This window comes from Globicephala melas, chromosome 11 (genome assembly GCF_963455315.2).
Source record: "Globicephala melas chromosome 11, mGloMel1.2, whole genome shotgun sequence".
NCBI lineage: Eukaryota > Metazoa > Chordata > Mammalia > Artiodactyla > Delphinidae > Globicephala > Globicephala melas.
In genome coordinates, this window is record NC_083324.2 from 83,409,064 (window position 1) to 83,435,605 (window position 26,542).

The 26,542-nt window shown below is 41.1% G+C and overlaps 1 protein-coding gene across 1 annotated transcript in view; it reads left to right on the forward strand.

The window, feature by feature from the left end:
- Window positions 1–26,542, forward strand: part of DCDC2 (doublecortin domain containing 2) — a 155,518-nt gene that overhangs the window by 54,438 nt on the left and 74,538 nt on the right. The window contains exons 6-7 of the mRNA XM_030881182.2: window positions 787–841; window positions 10,852–11,014. Coding sequence (XP_030737042.1) covers window positions 787–841; window positions 10,852–11,014 — 218 coding nt within the window. The remainder of the gene's footprint in view (window positions 1–786; window positions 842–10,851; window positions 11,015–26,542) is intronic.

The following is a 26,542-nucleotide window of genomic DNA, read 5'->3' on the forward strand; positions in this document are numbered from 1 at the left end:
TCAGAGGCAGACATTATAGACATGATAAAAACTATGGAAATTTATAGTTTTAAATGCCATCTGGCAAAATCATCGCTCGGCTTGGGAAATGATTTTTTGAAATGCAAATAGAAAATTTAGAGATCTGATTTAAAATGCTATGAAAAAACTTAAGACAGTACTAAATTTATTTGTAAGCATCAATTAAAATACTATACAAGAGGGACTTGCCTGGTGGCGCAGTGGTTAAGAATCCGCCTGCCAAGACAGGGGACGTGGGATTGAGCCCTGGTCCGGGAAGATCCCACATGCCTTGGAGCAACTAAGCCCATGTACCACAACTACTGAGTCTGCACTCTAGAGCCCGCGAGCCACGATTACTGAGCCCACGTGTCACAACTACTGAAGCCTGCGTGCCCTTAGAGCCGGTGCTCCGCAACAAGAGAAGCCACCACAATGAGAGGCCCGCGCACAGCAACGAAGAGTAGCCCCTGATCACTGCAACTAGAGAAAGCCTGTGCGCAGCAACGAAGACCCAACACAGCCAAAAATAAATTTAAAAAATAAATAAATTTATATTAAAAAATACTATACAAGAAAACACTAAAGGTCTTTTGGAATGGAATTTGGAAATGTTATGGTGGTCTTTGTGAAATTGGGAAAGTCTATGGGACTTTTTGTGAAATACCGATGTCAGTAAGTAGTTGAGTTCCATGTCAGGATGACAAATTGAGATGACGATTATCTTGCCTTATATATTATTTGTGAATAATGCTCAGATTTCTAAATTGCAATTTGTTTCCGCAGTCAGAAAGCCTCTTCGCTACCTCCTATTGTAGGATCCAGAAAGTCTAAAGGGAGTGTAAGTATCAGATACTTTACTCATTAATGTTCTATATTTCTGTATGATACACAGAGACTGTCCTTTGGGTTTCAATTAAATTCGAAGAAATGAAACTTAGCCACCTTGTGGTATATAAGCAATCATGTGAAACAACACTAGAACATTAATGTTACAACTAAGTTTCTAAAGGAGAGCTAACATTTTAAAAATATGGATTTCAAAATATCTTTTTCCTAATATACAGACCTGATAAAATTTATACCATGGTTGAAATCTAGGCAGTGATACACAAATGAGAAGAAATGCTGTATTACGTCACACCAGTGGTCTGCCCAGTCTTGTTTTCTGTCACTGACCAAGACTGAAAAGAAAGTTTTTGTAACAGAATAGTAATCCTCAGTTATGTTCCTTTAAAAGATTGAGAATCATTCCAAATATTTATCTCCTTATCAGAATCTTTTCCATCCATCATTCATTCATTTGTTAATTCAGCAAATGTCTACTAAATACCTATTATATGGGAACTGTGACAAGTATTTAGTAGATAACTTCTTAACCTATTTGTATTTTTTGTCTGTACCCCCTCATGGAGGTGGGTTTCATGTCATGCTGGAGAATTGCTTTGACAGGTCTTCTTGGCTGAAACTTCTCTTTCTACTCTTTTGGTTGAACTTCCTGACCTGTAGTGGTCAGAAGTGATCTGGCATTTCCCCCTTCTGAATGAAATAAGCAAAACGCTTATGCTGGTGTTCTGTAAAACAAGTGGCTGCTGGGCAATGATACTGTCTCCTAATGATGATTTAGATATTTCTTCCCCTCCCCCCTTTCTGTAATACCATGTGAAATTCTTGAAAAAGAAAAATAATTTTGTGTGAAGAAATAGTGCTGATCTCAGTATAACAAACAACAGACATACCCACTCATTCGCTGTAACTATTGTACTATTTATGACAAAGCTCTTGCTCTCAAGAAACTTACAGTCTAATTGAAATAGAGAAAATAGTTTGAAAAGGTAACTAACAAGCTAAAGCTAAATATAAAAAATGTGCTGAGATAGGTATACAGAAGGAATGAGACAAAAGGAATCAATGTGCATTTGGCCAAAGTACATGGAGGAAGTTGAATTTGAGCTGTGCCTCTGAGGACTGTTTAAGATTCGGGTGAAGGTTAGTGAGAGGAAAGGGGAGATAGAAAGGACAGTGTGGAGAAAGGAGCAGAGATGAGCGCATGGAGAAACAATAATTTTGGCTGATATTTAGTGAACACTCGAGGGTTCAACACCATGCCAAGGGCTTTACAGATGTGATTTATTTAACCCCAACCCCATGAGCCAGGTACTGTTGTTATTGCACTTAAAAATGAGAAAAGGAGGGCTTCCCTGGTGGCGCAGTGGTTGAGAGTCCGCCTGCCGATGCAGGGGACACGGGTTCGTGCCCTGGTCTGGGAAGATCCCACGTGCCGCGGAGCGGCTGGGCCAGTGAGCCATGGCCGCTGAGCCTGCGCGTCCGGAGCCTGTGTTCCGCAGTGGGAGAGGCCCGCGTACTGCAAAAAAAAAAAAAAGAGAAAAGGAAACACAGATAGTAGAAGTAGCATCTCCAAAGGCTCCATTGAGTAAACGGAGGGGAAGGATTGAGTCTGGATGGCCCGCTTGGAGGGAGCTAATATTTCTGACCCCAGGGGGACAATGAGTCCCTCCCGCCAGCTGGAACAGAGGCCCCTCCTGGCGTGGAGGCTGACATGCTCACTTGGTAGGTGGTGGCAGGTTTTTTTTTTTTTTTTTTTTTTTTTGTGGTATGCAGGCCTCTCACTGCTGTGGCCTCTCCTGTTGTGGAGCACAGGCTCCGGACACGCAGGCTCAGCGGCCACGGCTCACAGGCCCAGCGCTCTGCGGCATGTGGGATCCTCCCGGACCAGGGCGCGAACCCATGTCCCCTGCATCGGCAGGCAGACTCTCAACCACTGCGCCACCAGGGAAGCCCTGGTGGCAGTTTTAGATGACCTCGAATGTCAGAATGTAGAGTTTAGTCTTTAGCCTTGAGTTAAGGGAAGCTCATGAAGGCTTCAGAGAAGTGAGAATGTTGATCCAAGTCCAGTCTAGAAAGGCCAGATCTTTTATGTGGAGAAAACCTTAATATGGTGAGAGGCCATCGATGAGGTGTCAATTACAAAGCAACTTCCATAACCTTGGCGTAAAGTGGTAAGAGCCTAGACCAGGTAGGTGGTGAGGGAGCAGCAGTAGGTGATTTTTGCTCATGAAGAAACAAAGGACTTGCTAGGTGATTGGATACAGGGGATTAATGGAGCAGTTGGAGCCAAAGATAACTGCAAGTTTCTGAGCTTGGATGCCAGAGAAAATGGTGGTACTATGGCTAAGAAGGGGGCAACTAGAGGAAAGAGTGACCTGCTTACTTTCCAATGCATTGAGTTGTGTCATCACGGAATCTAGGTGAAAAATGTTCAGCTAGCAGTTGTAAATGGCAGAGGCTGAGGACATCAGATGTTGATTTGCAAGTTCATCCACATGATGGTCATAGTCGAAGAGCAGAGACGTGTCATGGTGGTGTTCTTTCCTCGCACCCAGCACAGCCTGGCAGGGAGCAGGGTTCTTCATGCTGTTGAGTGAGAGGATGGGGGAGTAGGTGCCGAGAGAGAGAGACAGACAGACAGACAGACAGACAGAGCAGCGAGAACCACAGAGAACCCAAAACTTCATGTGTGTGGAGAGCAAGGGGAGAGAGAGAATTCTAGTAACTGAAAAATATATTTTAGCCACAATAAAGCTAAATAAAAACCAGGAAGTTAGGGTTTGGAAATTCTGTCCTCTTGCTCTTCTTCAGGACTTTGGAGTGGAATCGCTTCCACGTCCCATGCACATGTGAGCTCATTAACTCTCACAGTACAGCTGGAAAGGTGATGGTTAAACACAGACCAAGTGTAGTTGAGTAACTGACCTAGGTCATAGGGAAAGTTCATGTCAGAACCAAGATCAGGACTCAGCTCTTTACATCCACAATTACTGAACTTCAGGATTAGGTGCTTACTCTTCTGAAATTTAGAATGTCTGAGTTTTTATTAAAAATGTGTAATGTGTTTCCCGTTTTAAAATTCATACACAGGAGGCACATACATGCCTCTTTCTTGCTCGCTTGTTTGGACCTGTGCTGTGAATACTGGGTCATCTAATGATGATTGGTGAAGTCTTCTGTGTGTCTGGTATGGAACTAAGCACCAGGGAGATGGTATTGTGCAAAAAGACACAACACTCTCTCTTAGCCCTGGCCTACTCAGGGAGACAAGGGTTACGTAGGCGATGCCACAAAGCAATATGTAATTACAAAGTGTGACTAAAATGAAGGAAAAGTATAGAACAATATGAAAGAAGGTAAAAGGAGAACTTAGATATGTGTGTCAGGAAAAGACCTCTTTGAGGAAGTGGCCTTTTAAGACTCCAAGTTATATTTTGAGATGAATTTCCATCTCATACACAGCAAAGACTCAAAATTATATTGCCATGCTATGACTTAGAAAAAGACATTGATAGCAGAGTGTACCTCTCTTTCCACAATGCATGCTCCCTAAGCATTCTGTAGATTCATCCATCCATTCATCTACTCATCCAGCCATCCATCCAACGTGTGTTTAGTGAGCACTTACTGAGTGCCAGGAATTGCTCCAAGCAACTGGCATAGATTAATGAACAGACAGACAAGGTTTCAGACCTCAAGGAACTTTTGTTCTAGTGCCTGTATCTGTGTGGGAGTAGGGAGGGTGGAAGAATGGGGTAGACAGACTGTCAATCTCTAAACAAATATAGGGACTTCCCTGGTGGTTCAGTGGTAAAGAATCCGCCTTCCAATGCAGGGGATGTGGGTTCGATCCCTGTTCGGGGAGCTAGGATCCCGCATGCCGCGGGTCAACCAAGCCGGCGCGCCACAACTACTGAGCTCGCACGCCTCAACTAGAGCCCGTGTGCCGCAAACTACAGAGCCCACGTGCCCTGGGGCCTGGGCGCCACAACTAGAGAAGAGAAAACCCGCATGCCACAACAAGAGAGAAGCCCGCAGGCTGCAACAAAGAGCTCACGCGCCGCAACAAAAGATCCCGCGTGCCTCAACGAAGATCCTGTGAGCTGCAACTAAGACCCGACACAGCCAAAAATAAATAAATAATAAACAAATATATAAACAATTTCAGATGGTGATAAGTGCTATGAGGACAATAAAATGTGGGCACTAATTAGGACACTAATTGATATAAGATTCTCTGAGATTGGCACCTTAATGTGCCAATGTATGTAAAGGAGCCAGTCACACAAGGTGGGTGCAGGAGAAACAGTCACAAGGGCCCTTGGTAAAAAGCTTGGCATAAAGGAGTGGGGCAGAAAGAAGGCTGGAGTGGTCTGCGATTAAATTGGAGGGGCGGGCAGGGCCCGATCGTGTAGGCCATGCATGGAGTTTGGATTTTATTCCTTACCAGGACACCGTTTGAGGGATACAAGTAGAGAGTGGTATCATTTGATTTGCAGGGTTTTGTTTTTGTTTTTGTTTTTTTTGCGGTATGCGGGCCTCTCACCATTGTGGCCTCTCCCGCTGCGGAGCAGAGGCTCCGGACGCGCAGGCTCAGTGGCCATGGCTCACGGGCCCAGCCACTCCGCGGCATGTGGGATCCTCCCGGACCAGGGCACGAACCCGTGTCCCCTGCATCGGCAGGCGGACTCTCAACCACTGCGCCACCAGGGAAGCCCTGATTTGCAGTTTTAAGGGATCATTATGGCTGTGTTGTCTACAGAGAAGGGGGGCGGGGCAAGAACAGAAGCAGGAGGCAGTGGGACGGCTGGCATCCAGGTGAGTGATGCAGGTGACTTGGACAGGAGGCAGCAGAGCAGATGGACATCTATCCTATTTCTTCTTGGAGCGTATTGTAATTGCTGTCACTGATTGACCCGTTCATCTAATAACTGTTTATTGAGTCCATATTATGTCCCGAACACTGTTTTAGCGCTTGTGGGGAAGGGGAGACAGAGATTCCAGAGAAAACTGTAAATGTATGAAGCTGCTATTCTGGAGGAGGAAAAAGACAAACAAATACACGTGTGATATTAATCAGGGATAAGCCTGAAGAGAAATGCGTGAGGATATGGAAAGAGAAAGTGAGAGAGGGCACAGTATCCTTTGGGTGGCCAGGGTGGGCCTCCTTTAGGAGGTTATATTTAGCCAAGGGGAGTAAACCGCCGGGCACACAGTAGGTTCTCAGGAAACCCGTCTAGTGGATGTGTGAGTGAGTGCTGTGAGCCGCACAGAGGGGATATTCTATGTCAAGCGTTCCAAAAGCACAAACTTGGTTTTTAAGAGAAGGATCAGTTTGCTCCTTTCCTTTAGTTAATTGGTTCCCTGGAGAATGTACGTGTTTTTAAGATCGTTAACCGCTTGGCACTGAGTGGGGCTGTGAGTGAATGGGACTATAGGCGAGCAGGCTTAAGACTTTCGGAACTACTGTCCAATCAAAGGGAAGGCATCTCTGAACCCGTGATGCAAATCAAAGGGGACACAACTGGATTTTTAGGAAATCATTTCTCCACACCGCCTTCTAGGAATAGCTGTATTGCAGCATGAAGGAGAGTGTGAGTGGGGGCCTGATAGAACTTCAAACAAAAAAGGAGAGAGAGAGAGAAAGCTGCCATAGTTTGCATAGAGGACCCTGCTGTGCAGGGGTGATGTGTCCGCGAGGCCCCACCCTTGTGGTAGGGAGTGTGGGTAACAGGGCTGGGGGGTTCAGGGGGGTCCACCAGACCCTTTCAAAACAGCCAGGGAATGCCAGAAGTTACCCCTGTTCAGACTGGGGAGTCACAGAGATGAGCACATTAAGAATAATTTTACCTTGTGATTCTAGCCTTGAAAACAAAAGGAATCCTCTGAAGTCCTATTAAGTTTGAAAAATTAACCCACCGGCGGGAGGCTGTTCTCTAGCTGCGAGGTCTCACCACACGGAATCCAAGCACCCTCTAGTGGAAGAGATGTAAAATCAGGGACGTATTTGAAAGAGCCAAAGACGACGTTAAATTGTCTTTAGTTGTCCTTATTACCATGTGGCTGATGTATCTTGTGATCAGTAATGTACAGGTTCAAATATCGTAATTGCTAAGGTTTTGGTAAGAAAACGGCATGATCAGAGTCACGGTGAAGCAAGGTCAATTACAAATGCTTCCCAAATTCCATTTTGCCCTTTGGGAAACGGGGTCCAATTTGGATAAAAGGGTTTCTCACACTTCCCATCACTAGATGCGCAGTGAGAGAAATGCCAGCCTAAGTCTGGGTCTGGTCCCTTGCTCAGAAGGTCTCCTGGGTGCATCGCTGAAATACACACACTGTGAAGGCTGCTGTGTGTGGCAAATCCGTCACAAAATTATTTTAAACTTGATGCTTTATGGCCCATATGTCTTTGACACATGTTCATGGGGGCTGAAAATGAGTCTACCTTGATAATGAAAGAAACCTGAGTTGATTGGATCTTGTTGGAAAGAGCCTAGGGAATTACTGAAAAAATCCCAGTTTCAGTAGAGTGAGGGGTGATCAAAGGGCTCTTTGTAGTTTTTTGTTTGTTTGGGCCAGAGGTTTTCTATTCCTATCAGATATTTTGGTATGTGTGTGTGGCAAAGGCAGGACAGTGGTTGAAGTGTCACATGGGGTCTAGTTTTCACATGGGACACGCTGTAAAATTTGGCTGCTTCTTGATTTCTTCTACTTTGGGAAAAAGTCATCATCTGTTACTTCCAGGTAGCTTTTTTAGGGAACCATTCTGTATAATAGCTGTTTCTAGTGTCTTGGGTATTAGGAAGGTTCAGTGTAGCGGAAAAATCAGACCTGGGTAAACTTGAGAAAGTTAATTCCTTTATCTGTAAAATAGTGATAATAATACCTATCTATACATTTGGTAAATATTTGGGGTTATGAGTACTAAGCACACAAGAGGTACTTAGTAATATTGTCTTATCAACTATCATAGCTCTTATGAGATGGCAGAACTCCCCTATTCCCTATGCCCCACAAATAGCAATGACTATCCATGTATCCAAGTTACGAGTCACATGCAGAAGTCTCAGAAAAGAAAGGAAAATCCATCTCTCCATTCCTTTGCCCTTCCCTTTCTCTATAACTTATTTACATATTATCTATAATTTATATAATTAACTATATAAATGAGTATATATAATTTATATTATATAATTTATTTATATCTTTGTTTATTATATATCTATTTCATTTTTTTAGATGAATCAATATTTTCTTTTTCTAATTTTTATTTTATATTGCAGTATTGTTGATTTATAATGTTGTATTAGTTTCAGGTGTACAGCAAAGTGATTCAATTATACATATACATATGCCTATTCTTTTTCAGATTCTTTTCCCATTTAGGTTATTACAGAATATTGAGTAGAGTTCCCTGTGCTATACAACATGTTTTCTTTTTTAAAAAGAAAAGCATTTAAATTCTTTCCCGTCTTCAAATTACAAAACAGTTCTTCCTTTTTACTCAGTTTAATTTAGTTCTTACTCACCAAGTGCCTGGCAGTTAGTCATTAATCAATATTTGATTGCATGAGTGTCAATCACCAAAGCCATGCCTCATATAGTTATTGGAATCAACTAGTCTTTCTTCATGCTCCCAAATCGCCCTTTTGAGTGTCCCTAATAGCGGTGTAGTAAATCAGAACTTCCTGTATATTCAACAACAGAGTTGATTTTTTTTTTTTTTTGCCGTACGTGGGCCTCTCACTGTTGCGGCCTCTCCCGTTGCGGAGCACAGGCTCCGGACCCGCAGGCCCAGCGGCCGTGGATCACGGGCCTAGCTGCTCCACGGCATGTGGGATCTTCCCAGACCGGGGCACGAACCCGTGTCCCCTGCATCGGCAGGCGGACTCTTAACCACTGTGCCACCAGGGAAGCCCTGATTTTTAAAATTATATGAATCCCCAGACACTCCAGGATGGGGCATCTGCTTCTCCCTTGTTTTACCCCTTTGTGAATAAGAGTTTTCCCAGAGAGTGGTAAAAAACCATTATGCTGAGATCCAGAGTTTCTCATTCTTTAAGTTTCATTTCAGTCCTTGAAAGTTCAACAGCATCTCTGAACATTCTAGTAGGCTTGCTAGAAGGGTTACTCCTCTCATTCAAGGCTTTTAAAGTTTTAGAATCTTGGGACGAATAGACTTGTTTGCAAATAGACTAGAATGTGAGACCTGGGCGTTGGTTTCTTCTCACATGATGGTTTTGGAATCTCTTCTATAATCACATTAGCCATTTTTCCTGCCTGAAAGTTTATGGCCTTGTGAGGAAGAATCATTAAAGAAAAGGAAAGAAAAAAACCCAACTCTGGTTGCAGTTAATGCAATAATTAAATGGAAACTGTATGTTTAAATTACATTTGGAATAGGAAATTAAATTATGCAAAAAAAGTGTATAGGTTTGGACAAGTTTTCATAATGTTAATAAATTTATGCATAATTCATTTTCTTGTAGGCTATGACAAAATAGCATAAATAACTTCATTTGTAAGGCTGTGAATTTTTCTATTCTTAATTGGGTGATAGCTAAAACTATTTAAATGCTTCTGGATGACTGAATATATAAATGTTTAAAATGGGCAGTTATAGTAGGTTTCTAGGCAGATTTGTTTGTTTAATATTGCTACACTTATTTTCAGATACTAGCATACTACAGATGTTGCATAAAGATTGCACCCAATATTGTGTGAGTTTGGTGTGATTTTTAAGAAAAAGATATTAACTCTCTGCTCTTGAAGGAAGCACTCTGATAGTCTTTGAACAAAACTACATGCCAGGCACTGTACTCATTACTTTATAAACGTTACCATTTCATCCTAATGATGGACCTCACGGCAGGCACATCGACCCCATTCAATTGATAAGGATTCAGGCTCAAAGAAGGTAGGAGTTAGTTACCACAAGGTCCCATAGGTGGTTAGTGGCAGTGCAGTGGCCCTGACATGGGTATTTTGGGTCTCTAAAACGTGCATTCTTTCTACTACCTGCAGCCTCACGCCTTACACACTCAGGTAAGTGTAGCATCTGAGCGTCTGAAGGCCAAGGCTGTCTTGTTAGGAGGGTGCTTCTCGCAATGGCCAAGCAGTGGCTGAGTATCAGCACAGCTGTTCCTTGGGTACAGTAGCCACCACTGTAGTGATTCTGTGTGGCTCCCCAGGAGCTGTATATGGGCCAGTGACAGGAGCCACTGAACTCAACCTCACCTTCGTGCTGAGAAGCTCACTTTGCAGATGCAAGGTCTTCGTTTCGAGAGGCACACGGGAATCAGAGGCAACCACCAAAAGTGTGATCATTGGGGGCCGCCTTGCAGGAATGAAGGGCATGTGGTCTTGAGCTGCTTGTGTCTGTGTTGCTCTGGGTTTGTGATTCATAGAGACCATGGCAGTCACCAACAGATGAGTCAATATCAGAGGATTTCTACAAGCACAGTGCTTGTATGATGATACCGATACACTCACAGTGACGACCAGTTAAGAAGGTATTTCTAGATTAACTGATCAAACGGGTTTGTCATTATTCCTCATCCAATTGCTGGCTGCTGATTCTTCTGAAAGGTGCAGGAGGGAGAGGAAGGTTAAGACAGCGGACCTGCTCTGCTCCTTGCTGGCTGGCTGACCTTGGGCAGGCTTAACCACTAAGCCTCATTTGCTTGTGTATATAATGGGGTGATAACAGTACCTGTCTCTCAGGTTATGAGGACTGAGTGAGACAATTTCATAGAACACCTGGTACAATTAAGTACTCAACTATTGTCAAGTGCTATTATTTTTATTCTCCTTCCTCTGATAGACCCTTCCTCTGTCACCAAGAAGAGTTAACGTAGGTAGTGGACAGCAGCAGAATCAGTACAATACCCCCATCTCCCGCCCCTGCCCTTTTTACCACTAGTTAGTGACTTGTACTGAATACTAATCGCTTAGGGAGTTCATCAGCCGATAGTAAGGGTCTAATCTTTTGCCATGTAGGGAAATGATCGCCAATCTAAGTCAACAGTCGGATCCAGCGACAACTCATCTCCTCAGCCTCCAAAGAGGAAAGGGAAAAAAGAAGATGTGAATTCAGAAAAACCCACGAAAGGGAAACAGAATGTAAAGTTAAAGAGTTCGCCGCAAACAATTCCGAACAGTGGTAAGTTTGTTGTTATTATTATTATATTGTTATTATCGATTATCATTATCTTAAGGCTGTGATACAATTTTAATTTGTAAATAGATCCATTTGTTTTCCTGGGCCTACAGAAAAGACTCCTTATTGTCCTATATGAGAGTTTTCAAAGAAGACTTTCTGCGTGTGAGAGATGCTGCTGTTTTTCATGCTTAATTTCTATTTGTAATTAGAGATTCTGCTACGAGGACATGTGCTTTTTAAATTTTTTATCAAAAAAAATTTTTTTTGGCTGCTTTGGGTCTTTGTTGCTGCGCATGGACTTTCTCTAGTTGTGGCGAGCGGGGGCTACTCTTCGTTGCGGTGCATGGGCTTCTCATTGCAGTGGCTTCTCTTGTTGTAGAGCGCAGGCTCTAGGCGCACAGTCTTCAGTAGTTGTGGCATATGGGCTCAGTAGTTGTGGCTTGTGGGCTCTAGAGCACAGGCTCAGTAGTTGTGGCAAATGGGTTTAGTTGCTCCGCGGCATGTGGGATATTCCTGGATCAGGGATCGAACCCGTGTCCCCTGCATTGGCAGGCGGATTCTTAACCACTGCACCACCAGGGAAGTCCCAAGGACACGTGTTTTGAGGTAAAATATGTCTTGAGTGGTCGTATTGGAAAAGGTAACTTTTACCATCCTGTGTTCCAGCTAAAAGGGCTCGATTAACATTTTTGCCAACCACTGTTGATCTCTCTTATTTGTGTATATACAACCCTTGTTCATATTCATTACGAATTGCTTTTAGTCACAGATCACTTTTTCCAAAAAGATATTTCACCGATTTTACTGATATCCAAGAGAACACACACACACACACAACTTTACCAATAAACAATATGTACCAAGTTAGTTACGTGTCTTGCATGACCAGGCGAGAGATGGTATAAAATAATTTAAAACATTTTGCATTAGTACAAGATTTCAAGGTAAAAGTGTGATAAACTAAGGGTGAGTGCCAAAAGAATTGTGAACTTTTCATGTTAGTTTTTTGTGAAGACAAGCTCTTTTCGGCTTCACTCGGAGCATGGTCTCAGTGGGGTGAGCGCACGAGGGTGGAGTGATGCTGTGGGCCGGGGTCTGGCTGGGACAAGGCTGGAGGAGTGACAGCTTCTCCCTCCCCCTGGGATCCACTTACCCCCACTGGAAGACATGCCAGGCTGCCCTGGAAAGGATGAATGGGATCAAGTTTCAGATTCATGGCCAGAGCTTGGCTTCCAGCTGGGAGCTCCAGCTCACTTCAAAGTCCACATGAAGTGTCACATTAGAATTACAGCTCAAGTGGGCTTCACAGCTGAGGAGACACCATGAACTTGTGTGAGTGTTTAGAAGATGCTGCTCAGATGATTAAAGTTTCAGAAGAAAAATGTGTGAGACTAAGTTAAAAGAACAGGTGAAATGGAAGGAGCCAATTCCATAGAGAAGAAAGTGGAGGGGTTTTAAAATCTTCAGAGATTTAAATGGTGGAGATTAGCTGGAAGTTGAGAATCCTAGATTCTTGTCCCAGTTCTGCTCTCGACTTCGGGCAAGTCACTTAACTTCTTTTAGCCCCGTTAGCATTCTTCAACATATGGGCTCATATTAAGACTTATCTTCAAAGTTTTGCTTTTGCCTTTAAGTCTGTGCAATCCTTTCTGGTGACTCTGAAACAGGGAGGCCAGTAAAATACAGTCAAAGGATGTTTATTGAATGCTTGTTGTATGGTAGGCACCAAAGGAAAAAGCTAGGCTGGAAAAGCATGCCATGCCATGAGCATTAAAAATAATAGAGGGTTGGGACTAACCTGGTGCTCCAGTGGTTAAGACTCAGCGTTCCCAATGCAGGAGACCTGGGTTTGATCCCTGGTCAGGGAACTAGGTCCCGCATGCCACAACGAAGACCCAGTGCAGCCAAATAAATAAATAAATATTAAAAAAAAAAGAATAGAGGGTTTATTTTAATCAGCATATACTAGATTGTGAAACTCCCAAGGCTGTGAGCTATGTCTTATTGTTTTTTTTGTTTTCAGTCCCCAACAATTAGCACAGGTCTGACAGATGAGACGCTTAATAAATATTGATGCATGAATGATGGAAGTTACAAAATAGATAAGTCTCTGTAATACTCTAAAACCCACTAAGAAACAGGACTCATGTTAAACTCTTCATGAATTATTTTTGATTAAAGGCTCTTATAAAGTGCTACTTTTTTATTTTTTGCAAGGCTCTTACTAGCTTATGAAAATACCAATTCCTACTTCCAATATATTTTTTGAAAGTCTTTAGTTAGATTCAGTAGTTGTCCCTCAAAAGAAAGGGGACCATCATCTCTTCAGGTGATTTCATTCGTGGAAACTTGGGAACACAAGAGGCTGAATCAGCATTTCCGTGTTTCACAGGAAAGTAAACTTTATTAAAAAGTTGAATTATCAGTGTTTTTAAAAAATTTTTTATTAGAGTATAGTTGATTTACAATGTTGCATTAGTTTCTGCTGTACAGCAAAGTTTATCAGTTATACATATATCCACTCTTTTTACTTACTTTTTTTTCTCTATTTCTTTTTGAATTTTATTTTATTTTTTATACAGCAGGTTCTTATTGGTTATCTATTTTATACATAATAGTGTATGTATGTCAATTGCAATCTCCCAATTCATCCCACCTCCCCATCAGTGTTTTTGTTTTTATAGAAATTCACAAATAGTTTCCAACAATAGTTGTATCTGTGGGGGTCAAAGTAACAAAAACATGTTGACCACGGAAACAAGTCACATTTTTAAAGTGCTAAGAAAAGGTAGGAGCCCTCAGCTGTTCTTACTGTGTCTTTAGAGAATCCTGCAGTTGTTTTAATTGTCCATGTTAAGTGTACATTTTGCAATCTAGTTTTATAATGTGCAGATGATAGGTTTTTCACTGCTGTATCTCAGTGTTAACATAGAACTACGGCTGCTGTCTTTCACATGAAGGTTTGGGGAATTTTTTTTTTTTCCCCAGTAAGAGGCTTATACCACAGATCTAGAAGCATATATAAGAGTTTAGACGAAGCATTTTGTATCTTTTCATCTTGATGGAGAGAACATATGACCTGGAAAATGAATCTTGGCTTCCAAAAACAATTTTCCCAGGGAAAATGAAAAAAAGGTTTTGTGTAGTTTATGAGATTAAATCATCACTTGATAAGTTTATTAGCTTAAATCCCTACTTTTGAAAATTGAGCTATTTCTCCTTATCAGATCTCCCTCCAGATGTCTTTGGCTATAGAAATTTTCTGTGTTATGTTATCAAAAGTATCTGTCTTTATCTCTCTCTCTTTTTTATTACTCCTTTAGCCTCCATATTCATTTATTATTGCAGTTGCTTTTTGCTGTAATGACATCTGTTTTAGTAATTAGAACCAAGTGCGCGATTTTGGACATTCATGCCTCCAGAGGGCTCTTATTCCTTAGAAAGGGAAAAGCAATAAGGACTTGAAGCAAAATGAAAGGGAAGGTGTATGGTGAGTCAGTGAATCAAAAGTGCAAGAATTTAATACTGTATTGCACATTTGAAAGTTGCTGAGAGTAGAGCTTAAAAGTTATTACAAGAAAAAGCGTTTTGTAACCATGTGTGGGGACAGATGTTGACTAGACTTACTGTGGTAATCATTTCTCAATATATACAAATATGGCATAAAAAATGCAAGAATTTGATTATAGAGATGAAACAGTCTTTGCTGCTTAAAAATATTAAAAATTTGGAATTAAGTAATCTATTCAATTTTATTTCTAAGTGTTAAATTTTAAGAGTTAGGATGCATATCGATGATTCCTTTCTAGCGTATGTTAAATTGTGCAAATTTTTGACCAGTGTTCTTTAGTGTTCTCACGTTAATTGGAAAAAAGGAGACTTTGTAGGCTATCATGATTTTTATCATTACGATTGTAGTCATACATTTATCCTTTTATTTTACTGCTGATATTTACTGATACTCTGATATCTAATGCTTCATGAGTGAGCAGTGCTGATAACAGTCTGTAGATGGCAACCTGGGTCTAATTTTATTTCTTTTTCTTGTTTCTTCTTTTTTTCCGACTCAGTTTCTCTCTGTAATAATAAAGCTTAATAATTCAAGCAGAGCAGTGACATATTTCTTCAGGGAAACAAATCCCATTTTCTTTTGGTAGCCAAGATGCAAAGTAAGATTGGTTGGTGATTGATGAAGTTGGGCGTGAAATGCATTTTTAGTGCTGCATTTAAATGCCAGCTTAACTGACCAGCGTATGTTTTCCTTGCACTTTCCACCTGAGTGGTGCCTTGAGATAGGTTTTAGAGGCTGTTACCTAGCTATTCTCTCCTCTCTGAGCAAAGCTGTAATGATGATTGCTTTGAAATATTGTATAGTGTTTTAGGATTGATTGTATTCGTTGATATTTTAAATAATTTTTTACATGAAAAAAAATTAGTGTTTTTTAGACCCCTTGGAACACAGGAAGTATAGTGGGTTTAGGGCTCCTTAGAATATTGGGAAATCTGTAGAGAAAATATCCCGGTCTGTTATCGCTATGGTTTATGCGGTATTGATAATTATAAATACTTTTTTAAAAGCAGAGTATTAAAATGTAAGGAAAAACAAGACCTGTTTTCTCTTCAAACCTGTGCCCCTTGCAGTGAAAGGGCAGAGTCCTAACCACTGGACCGCCAGTGAATTCCCAAGACTTGTTTTATTTTGAAGGATGTGATTCTCTTTCTGTTTCCATGTGTGGGCGTGCACGTGTGCACACACGGATTAGTACCCTTGATGCAGTTCCTAGCTTGCTCCCAGTATCGTTCACTGATTGTTTCCAAGGAACGTGTGATGTTTAGACTCCTGATTAATGATAGGGAGCAGATGCAGTGCCGGGAATGGGTGTCTGAATATTATGACCTTGCTGGGTGACTGCCCTTGGGCAGTCATGCTCTTGAATTTTCCTAATGGCTACAAACTGCACATGGTTTGCTGCGTCGCCCCCAGCATGAAGCATTACTGCGGTCCATCCTCAGAGTCAGATCAGGGGACATGGAAACTTGAGCTTCTTTGGTTCAGCTGATGAGCCAGCTCAGGCACTTGCACGGTTCGCAGTCCCAAGAGACTCAAGATAAAAACAGGAAGCATGTTTTCCAAATGTGCTCTCCCAAGTATCACCCACTAAGGATGTCCTGTACCGGAGGAAAGTATATAAGAAGGCACCAAGATGACTTCACAAAGCAGGAGTCTTAGTAATCCCTTGAGGTTTTATTGTGCTATTCAAATTCTAGTAATAAAAATTAGTTTAGGAATACAGGCATACTTTGGAGCAATTGTGGGTTTTGTTGCAGACTACCACAATGACGCAAATAACACAATAAAGCAAGTCACACAAATATTTTGATTTCTCAGTGCATATAAAAGTTATGTTTACATTATACTGTGGTCTGCTAAGGGTGCAATACCATTATGTCTAAAAAAATCCAGTGTGTATGCCTTAATTAAAAAATACTTTATTGTCGAAAAAATGCTAACCATCGTCTGACAACGCAGGGTTGCCACTGACCTTCAATCTGTAAAAAGTGCAGTATCTGCAAAGCACGGTAAAATGAGGTATGCCTGTATATACTCTCACTTTCAGCTGGGATATTGAGAAATTAGAGGCTGGCTGAATACCAGTAAGATGTTTATCTCAGGTTGAGAGGAGTAAGAACCTAGCCCTTTCTAGAAAAGATTCTGTTCATATCCTGCCCTCTTACACACTTTGTACATTGGATGGAGCAGCACTGTGAGAAAGGCATTCTTTTCCAGCTGATGTCAGGTTGAGGCAGTAAACTTCTCTTGGGGGCTATTTCTCATGTAGTTGAGGGTTGGGATGTGAAGATACTCTTTGTTTTCAGAAGGAGAAGTTTGTGAGCTGTTGAATTGTGTAGGTATTTCCAAACCTTTGGAAGATTTTACTGCAGAAATTTGTTTTAAGTAGGTATTTTGGTAATTGCATCACATTTTCCGTACAAGTAGCCCGTACAGTTCTATCTAACCCATAACGCGTCTTAATTCTGGCTTTGTACTCGTGGCGCCGTGGAGGTAGCTGCAGCGTACCGTAATGCTCCTGGTGGGAAATGAACTAGAAGTTCCATATTGAATGCCAGAAACTCGCGTTACCCTGGTGCCCAGGGATGCAGAGCTGCCCCAGGTCAAATTCTTGGTGTCGGCCAGAGTCTTGAGGTTGGGGATCCCATGGGGTTTGGGTCTGAGGAGAAAGGCAGAGGTTGAGGGGCTGGACCTGGAATTATAGGGGTGGGGACACTGAGGTCCAGACTGAGGTTCTTGTAGCAGTTGATCCTCTGAAAGAGAATGGTGTATGGAGTGTCTCATCTTGATTTTTTCCCCTGCCTTGAGGCTTTGGCTTGCCAAACTCCCTTTTCATAGATGCTGCCTATTACTTCTAAGTAGCTCCTCTCTCCTTCCGTGCCCATCAAGGACCCAGACAAATTTCACGGCATTCCCTTGATTCCGCTGCCTCTGAAGTTAGCTCTGAACTTCTCTGTACCTTATCATAGAGAAATGTGGATCCAAACCAATGGGGAGTTTCTGAAGTGTAGTTCTTCTACTTTTCAGGGAGAAACTAAAATTAGGTTACCCGGGCCGGGCATTTCATCATAGGTTCTGAAGTAGGGCCCAGACCTAGACTTGGTTCGGGAGGGGTCTGATAACAGGAATGTCTGTGAGATGCTGATGGTGGGAGGTGACAGTGTGACAGGAAGAAGTAGCCGTGGAATTTACTACCCTTCCGCCCTCCCCAACTTCCTCTTCCTATTGCCAGCCCTGTGGTGAAATAAAACCAGGATGGGGACTTGGTCCATTAGACTATCAGCAGCTCCTCGGCCATTATTCACACGTGATACACAGACAAGCACCCAGCAGAGTATCCTGCTCAGAGTAGCACTCAGTGTTGAGTGTGTGTGTGTGTGTGTGTGTAGGTCCATTATGCCTACATTTGTGGTGACAATTGAAATTAAGGGTGACAAATTCCAAACACTGGGTAATGGTACTATTCTGATACTTTAGATGCTTTAGAACCTCTCAACTATGGATTTTAATCTGATATTTTATAGGCCTCATCTACAAATCCTCAGAATTAGGTAAACAGCATTTCCCTAGTTTTACAAAAGGGGGAAAAAGAGGAGAAACCAGTTTTCCCAGAGTCAAAGGGTATATCAATGGCTAATGATTTCTAGAAATTGCCATGCTGGCCTACACTGGCTAAGAGGTGACAACCTCATGCAGTTGTAGGGCACTGATGCCAGGAGTCCAGGGGAGGGAGGCTTTCGTGTGTAAGTGCTTCGACCTGTCTTCCTTTGGTGAAGAGTGTTGACATATCACAGTCCATGCTGAAGCTTATCTGAGAGATTTTGAGGAGTTCCGTTTTTCCCTGTTCCATTTTTCAGGATTTCATATTCTCTTTGTAAATGAGAATGGTTGATTTGAGCTCTTTTTGTTTTGTAGGTGGTAGGAGTTATTATTACTAGCAAGGAGATTTTCCTCTTCCGCAATGTGGTATAATAATGGGTCTTTAGTATATACCAGGCTGGGATGAGTCTTCAGCAACCAAACCTACTTTTTTCAGGGTTTGGGAACCTTGAAGAAGGTGGATATTTTTGAGGTTGACCTTTAGTTTATTTATCAAACGGCCAAATCCCATTTTTTAATAGTTATTTGAATATCCTAGGACTTAAGCTCTTGCATCCCAAGCCCGTCACTGCGTCTGAATTTCCTTCCCCTTCCCTTAGACTTATGAACCCACCCCCTTTTCTAGAACACCACTTTCACTTCTTCAATAAACATTTACTGAGCACTTACTATGTACCACACTTTGCTAATCGGTGGGGCAACTCCATTTTCTCTCTTGTATGCTAATACCTTAGCACTTACACATTTACTTCGGGTAATTGTAATTATATCTTTATCGAGACATTTTCCTTGAGGAAGAAGAAAAATTTCCTTCTCCATTTCCATGAACAAACTCTATTTGCTGCGCATAAATACCAAATGTGTTTATGTTGTGAGCATGGACAATTTGTTCCTCCTTGGTACTAAGTCATCTCCTGGGGCTCCATGTCAATTTTGCCTATTTAGAAAGTAGCAGCACAGTACCCGAGAACAAGGCCATTTCTGCTTAAATGTGTTTAATACGGTGTCTGGCAGAATTACTACTACTACTTGGTACTACCAGACAGGGGAGAGGTATTTCTCCACTCATATAATGTGCTGTGACTCCTTTGTACACTGTGGCTATTTTTTCTATGAACTCTACTTTTATTCTTCTCAGTTATCCTAGTTGTTCTTGAAAAAAGATATAATCTTTATTGCAAATCACCATGCAGCATGCTATCACAATGGGGATAAAGATAAAGAGAAAATATGTATAGCGTACTTTTGAGCTTTGTTGGTTTAAAGCTATCCATTTATTCTTAATTTATACAAGTAGATGATAATACCAAATTGTTTCTGTGAAGTTGGGCAAGGTTTCATTCCCTTAAAAATGCCATAATAAAAACCATGTTTCACTGAGTACTCTGGCCTGTCCCACACTCAGGCTGAACAAGCTTCTGTGGCCAGAGAAAGGCCTAGGGCAGAGACTCGGGAACTTGAGGCAGGAAGGCCTGGGAGTGTATGGGAACTGTCCAGCGAAGCTGCCCTAGACCTCTGGGTTGGGCTACGAGGTTATGGGCAGGACATCAGAGGAGGATTTCTTGGAAATAGGGGAATCTAGAAGGCCTGTTGTAGACAAGGAGAGAAATGATGGTGGACTTGATAGCCTTTGGCAGTGGGATAGAGAGGAGAGGACAAATTTGAGAAGTACGTAGGAGATAGGCAATACGACCTGAGACCATCTGGGAAGGTGGGAGAGAGTCAGTGGGATCCAAGGGGACACTGAGTATTTGACCTGGGTAACAAGGGGGATGGTTGGTGTCAGTAACTCTCAGGGAATGTGCTCAGGAGGAGAGAAAGGCTGTACCCGGTGAGTTAGAGGGACCTACCTGGCATTTGGTGGAGGTGTGCATGGATCAGCTGGAAAGGGAAAGACTCCCCTTGCAGTTGGAGATCTGGGGGTCATCAGCCAATAGGTGAGAGCTGAAGCCAAGGTAAAGGAGAAGATGCCCAGGAAGGACCCACAGATTGAGAAGAGAAGGGCCAAACCTGACTGTTAAGGAGCAAGTACAGGAAGAGGACATGAAGAAGTAGAAATGAAAAACCTTTGGTTAGCACCTGTACCTCTAATTACCTCACTTGTTTCATGGAACAAACACTGAGGAGTAGGTATTATTCCTAAGTGGAAATCATATTATTCATAAATGGAAATCATAATTTCCATTTTACAGAGCCAAAGACCAAAGTGCAGAAAGGTTTAGTGTCTTGCAGTCTTCAGCAAGCCAGAAGGCATTTAATAAATGACAGCGATTTCTTTCCAAGATATCACAGCCTGTGAACAAGGTCCTTTGCCCCCAAGTTTAGAGTTTTCCCCATGATTAGAGTTTTCCCTAATCAGACTTTACAGTTGCCTACAGCCTAAATGTGTTGGAGTGATTCCGTGTCTATTTTATATAAAGCTAAGGCCATATTAACACATATATGTGGAATCTAGAAAAATGGTACAGATGAACCAGTTTGTAAGGCGGAAATAGAGACACAGATGTAGAGAACAAACATATGGACACCACGGGGGGAAAGCAAGGGAGGGGGTGGTGGTGGTGGTGGGATGAACTGGGAGATTGGGATTGACATATATACACTAATATGTATAAAATAGATAACTAATAAGAAAAAAAATCTACCTACAGGGCCACGATGTTATATAAATTTAAGAAATAAATTCATTTATAAGACAAAAAAAGCCACCACCACCACCAACAACAAAAAGCTAAGGCCAAATGCAAGGCACTGAACTCACATCAGCGCAATGATCTTCCTCCAGACATTGTCCCTAGCGCAGTGTTATAAACCTTGTGTGCACAGCAGCAGGAAAGGTAAAAATGCATTAACATCTCAGATCAAAAACAGAGGCAGAGTCATTCTGTAGAGAAATTGAACACCAAAAAATCATAGCAAGAAAATTGATTTAAACTGTACTTAGTGAGGGATTCGAAGGAAATGATAGTTCAGAATTCTAAAATTGTTTTTCGTATGAGGTGAAAATTTTGCAGTCTGAAAATGAATGACTATTCCTCTGTAACTGTAAAACTACCAAAAAGATCCAATTGAATGCATAGACGGTTCCCATGTCAGACTAGCCCAGGAATGCATTAGGAGCAAAAGGGAACAATGACTGTTTTTCTCAATTAAATAAAAGAATACCATCTTTTACCCCTCACTGGCACCGAAGTTCTCAATGATTTCATCTAATTTGGGAATGAATGGGGTGGGCTGTCATTATTCTAGGAGACAAGAAGATTAGCCACCCAGGACAAAAACTTAAAAGGAACCAATAAGCACCATTACTAACAAATGGTCTCCATGTTTTCTCTGGTGCTTTCCATCCTCGCACGTTTGAGATTTATTACATTTTCAATTTGGTAACGTTTGCTAACTTAAACAGAGTTCCAGATCTAATTACGACAGCACTCGATAGCATTTAGATGGATGAGTTCACCCCTCAGGGGTTTTTATTTTCTGAGCAAGCCTCAGACAGAAGGGACAAAGGAATAAAAAGTTTCTGTAGTAGGTAGATGGATATAAGGCAATTTTTCATTTGTGAGGCAGGTTGGCTGTTTAATTTTTAGAAATTAGTTGAGAGAATCATCAAATTCTCTTTAGACTTTATTCCCAGGTTCACCCTTAGGTTATAATTTAAAAGCACGATTATGGTTATTTAGCATTTTCATCATAATGGAACATTAATGAAAATGAATGTGAAAACACTTTTATAAAGTACAAAGTGCCTGAAGAGGCTAGTGGTGAATAGCAATATCTATGTAAGGAGATAGGAATTAGTTTGAGATGATCTCCAAGTCAGAAATGAGGAACTTTATTTAGTACCTGGAATTAGGGAGCAGTGAACATCACAGTTTACACTAAAGGCCATTGCCCATAAAAACAATAAAAATTGTGACTTTTCCTTAAAGTGACCGAACGACTTTCATTTTTCATTATTATGTATCCCTTGCTAGGAAACGCCCTTAATGCATCCTTACGGACGGGACATTGGAATTTGTTTCCAGGTTCAACCACTTTTCTTAGACTAAGGGTCCTATTTCTGACTACTTGCAATTTCTACCTTGATTTCTCACAGGCACCCTACATGCACATGTTCAAAAAAATTCCCCAAACTCTGAATTGCCTCTGTATACTTAGTTTTCCTCATTCATTCCTTCTCTCAGTGTCCCATGGAGCCAGAAACCCAGGAGTGATGCGTGTTGGTGGGTGGGGGCCAGAGGGGGAGTCTGTGGCTTCTGCCAGCTGGCGTGGAAGTTCGGGACACGACCCGTCCCTGCCCCATTCCTTTCTAATCCCCTCCACATTACCTCTCCCATCATTTTCATCCTGTCATCGTTAGAGTCAGCCTAGACTTTTCCATGTCCCTCATTCTCCACACTCAATCAGGGCTAATTTGCACAGGTTTGACCTTCTTAGAGTCTCTTGAATCTGGTCCTCCTCGCCTGGTCATTCCTGATTTAAGCTCTGTATGTTTCACGCAGACCCCGGCAGCCTTCTAGATTAGGTCTCCTGAGCGCCCTCCCAGTCTGCCCTTCATAACTCTGCCAGCAATGTCCTAAAACCGCAAAACTGTTTCTAATGAAACTCCTTCAGGAGCTTCTCACTTTCATGGCCTTTCTTTCCAACTTCATCTTCCACCAGCCTCCTGCATGCACGTCGGGCGTACAGAACTTTTGAGAGTTTTCTTGATGGCATGAGCTGTGGCCACGTCATTTGTATGTGCCTAGAATACCCTCCTGGTTCCCATCAACTTTATTCTCTTTAAGACTCACAGTGGCATCATCCCTTCTGTCAAATTGGTCCTGACACTCTCAGCATTGAGCCTTCCCCCTCTCGGGCTGCAATAGCAGTACGTGACTTTGCCATAGCGCGCGTTACGTCGCCCTTCTCCACTGGTCCCTGAACAATTTGCGAGCCAGGACTCCTCCTTATCATTGCCTTATTCATCTTCATGACTCCAGCATCTGGCTCAGTTCCTTACACGCAGTTAGCTCCCTGTAAAGTGTGATGAGAGAATGACGGAATTTTTCCAAACACTGTGTGACCTTTTTTTTTTTTTTTTTGCTGTGCTTTTATTCGAATTTAGGCATTGCAATTATTTATGATGATATTTCTTAATCAAAGTTAGCTTGATTAAAACAGATTTTCTAACCAAACATCTCCCAGTGGCCTAGAGATTAACAAGGTCTCTGCCTGCTACAGTGCCCAGGCAAAGGAGATATACATCCATGTAAATGGAGACATTTTTGTTTAAATTCAAGGAGAGGTAATAGGTTAGGGAAAAGACTGCTTACTTGACTTAAGAAATCAGTATTAAAGCCGAGGTGCAATATATGGCTCTATGTGGGGAAAACTGAAAAATTAATCTTGTTATAATTTAATTAAAAAAAATCAGCGTGGTCGGATGGCCCCTGAATCGGTGCACTGTGCTGCTAAGCTAACAGCCTTACGAAGATACCACTAAAAAATGGAGGCTCTTAAAACCAAACTGAGTTGATGAATTTTACTCAGTTTCTAATGCGAAATTATTCTTTGTGTAGTGCTATCTGCATGATATTGGATTTTCCATTAACAGAGGATTTAAAAGCCACTTTGGATTAGAGATTATTTACGTTTCTCATTTCTCACGTTAAATGGTGGGGCATAACTATCAGTTGAGTCCCCCCTTACCCTCCCACGAAACGAAATTTTACAAAGGCTCAGTCAGCCTCCTGATGAATCCCTCTCTTGTTCATACACAGACCCAGGCTACTCACTCTATTCTCCTAAGCTCCAAGCAGCAGAAATGTCTGAATCTTTGGAAATCCTTTTCTTCCCTTGAGCATCCCACTGTCTCCCAGAAGAGTGAGTGGCTACACAGACACACACACTGGTCTACACTGGGCACATTAAAAAAAAACTTTTTATGGACACATAGCATATATATAGAAGAGTGCTCGAATCATAAGTTGACATCTTGATGATTCTTACAAATTGAGTAGACCCACGTGACCAGCAGCCAGATCAAGAAATAGAACATCATCTGTGCGAGGTGTTTTGTTTTGTGTTTTTTTCCCTGACACCAAGTACGTGGTGTCTCTTCCACACCATCTCTCCAATTCACCAACACCAGCTAGGTGCCCTACATTTCAATTCAATTCTGACTCATGTTTTCTTCTGGAAGCTTCATTGTTTTATTTTCTGCTATTAAAGCTACAATCCGTCTGTAATTGATTTTTGTCTATGGTATGAGGTAGGAGTCAAGATTAGTTTTTCTCCATGTGGATATCTAGTCGATGCTGTACCATTTCTTGAAAATTTCATCATTTTCCTCTGTCTTAAATTCGATGTTTATCTATGTGTGAATCCAGTTATGCCTGCTCTATTCTGTTCCATTGGTCTATTATCCTTGTGAAACACTGTCTTTATTTTAGTTTTATCATAAATCTTGACATCAGTTAAGATAAAGCTTTCAGCTTATTTTGTCCTTCTTTAAGACTGTCTGTACATTTTAGAATCCACTTCCCAATTTCCACAAAAACACCTGCTGGGATTTTAATTGGGATCAAATTGAATCTATAGACCAATCTTTAAAATATTGAGTCCGTACATAAGCATGGTATGTCCCTCTATTTATTTGTCTTTCTTAATTTTTCTCACTTATGTTTTATATATTTTGCATATCTCTTATTAGATTTATTCATAGGTATTCTATGCTTTTTTGGTGAAGTTATAAATACTGTTGTTTTAAATTTAATAATTATTTGTTGCTGATTTATTAGAAATACAATTGATTTTTATATATTTGACATTGTTTTCTGAAACAGTATTAAATTTAACTGTTACTTAGGTTGCAGGAAGGGGGATCCCTTCCAGGACCCAAGAGTGGGCTCTTGTCTAATACTTGGAAATGAATTGTCTGAGGAGACACATGTGCTTACAAAGCAAGAGACTTTATTGGGAAGCGGCACCCGGGTGGAGAGCAGGAGGGTAAGGGAACCCAGGAGGACTGCTCTGCCATGTGGCTCGCAGTCTCAAGTTTTATGGTGATGGGATTAGTTTCCGGGTTGTCTCTGGCCAGTCATTCTGACTCAGGGTCCTTTCTGGTGGCGAGCGGAACCGCTCAGCCAAGATGGATTCCAGCAAGGTGGATTCTGGGAGGTTGGTAGGAAATGTGGAGTGGTGTCTCCTCTCTCCTTTTGACCTTTCCCGTATTCTTCTACTTGACGGTGGCTTGTTAGTTCCGTGTTCTTTACCAGGATCTCCCGTCATAAAATAACTCATGCAAATTGTTACTGTCTTTGCCTGGCCAGGGTGAGTGGTTTTGGTCAGTGGTTCCCCTAACACTTAAAATAGTTTTTGTGATTTATTTTGGATTTTCTAAATACAGTGTCATTTTGCTTGCAAATAATGACAGTTTTATTTCTTTCTTTTCACTGTTATAGCCCTTTTCCTTACTTTTTTATACTTCTGGTACAAAATAGAATAGAATTAGTGATAGCAGACAACTTTATTCTGTTCTTAATCCCAAGGGGAAAGCCTTCAGTATTTCACCATTAAGAATGATGTTTAGTCTAAGTTTTCATACATTTTATCAGATTTAGGAGGTTCTATTTATTAGAGAAGTTTCCTTTTTCGTTTGCTGAGACTTTTTAAAAATTGGAATGGATTTCGAATCATATTAAGTGCTTTTCTGTAATTGTTGAAATGATATTTATGCTTTTTCCCCCTTTATTCTTCTAATGTGGTGAATTATATTGATTTTTGGATATCAAACTAACTGTATTTTTGGAGTAAACAAATTGTCTATGATGTTTTGTCCTTTTTGTATCTCATTGCTGTAATTACTTAGACCTGGAATTTTCTTTATGTGAATTTTAAAATTCTTTAATAGCTTTAGGGATATTTATGCTTCTTAATCTTTTCTAGTGTTAGTTTTGGTAAGTTACGTTTTAAAAGTTAATTTCACTTAAATTTTAAAATTTATTGGTATAAAGTTATTTCTTATATCGTCTTTAAAAAACGTCTGTAGGATCTATACTAATGTACTATTTATCACTCCCCCATATTGGTAAACTTTGTTCATAATCAGTCTTGCTAATGGTCCTTCAAGTTTACTGTTCTTTTAAAATAACTAATTTTGACCCTGTTGATTTTTCTCTGTTATATGTTGTTTATTTTTCATTTAATTTCTGCCCTCATATTTGTTATTTCCTTTCTTCACCTTTCTTTGAGTTTAACTTATTCTTTTACTAAGTTCTTGAGATTGCTATTTAGAACATTGATTTTCAGTCCTTTTTCTAATATATACATGTAAAATCATAAATTTCCCTCTAAGCAGAGCTTTTGCTGTA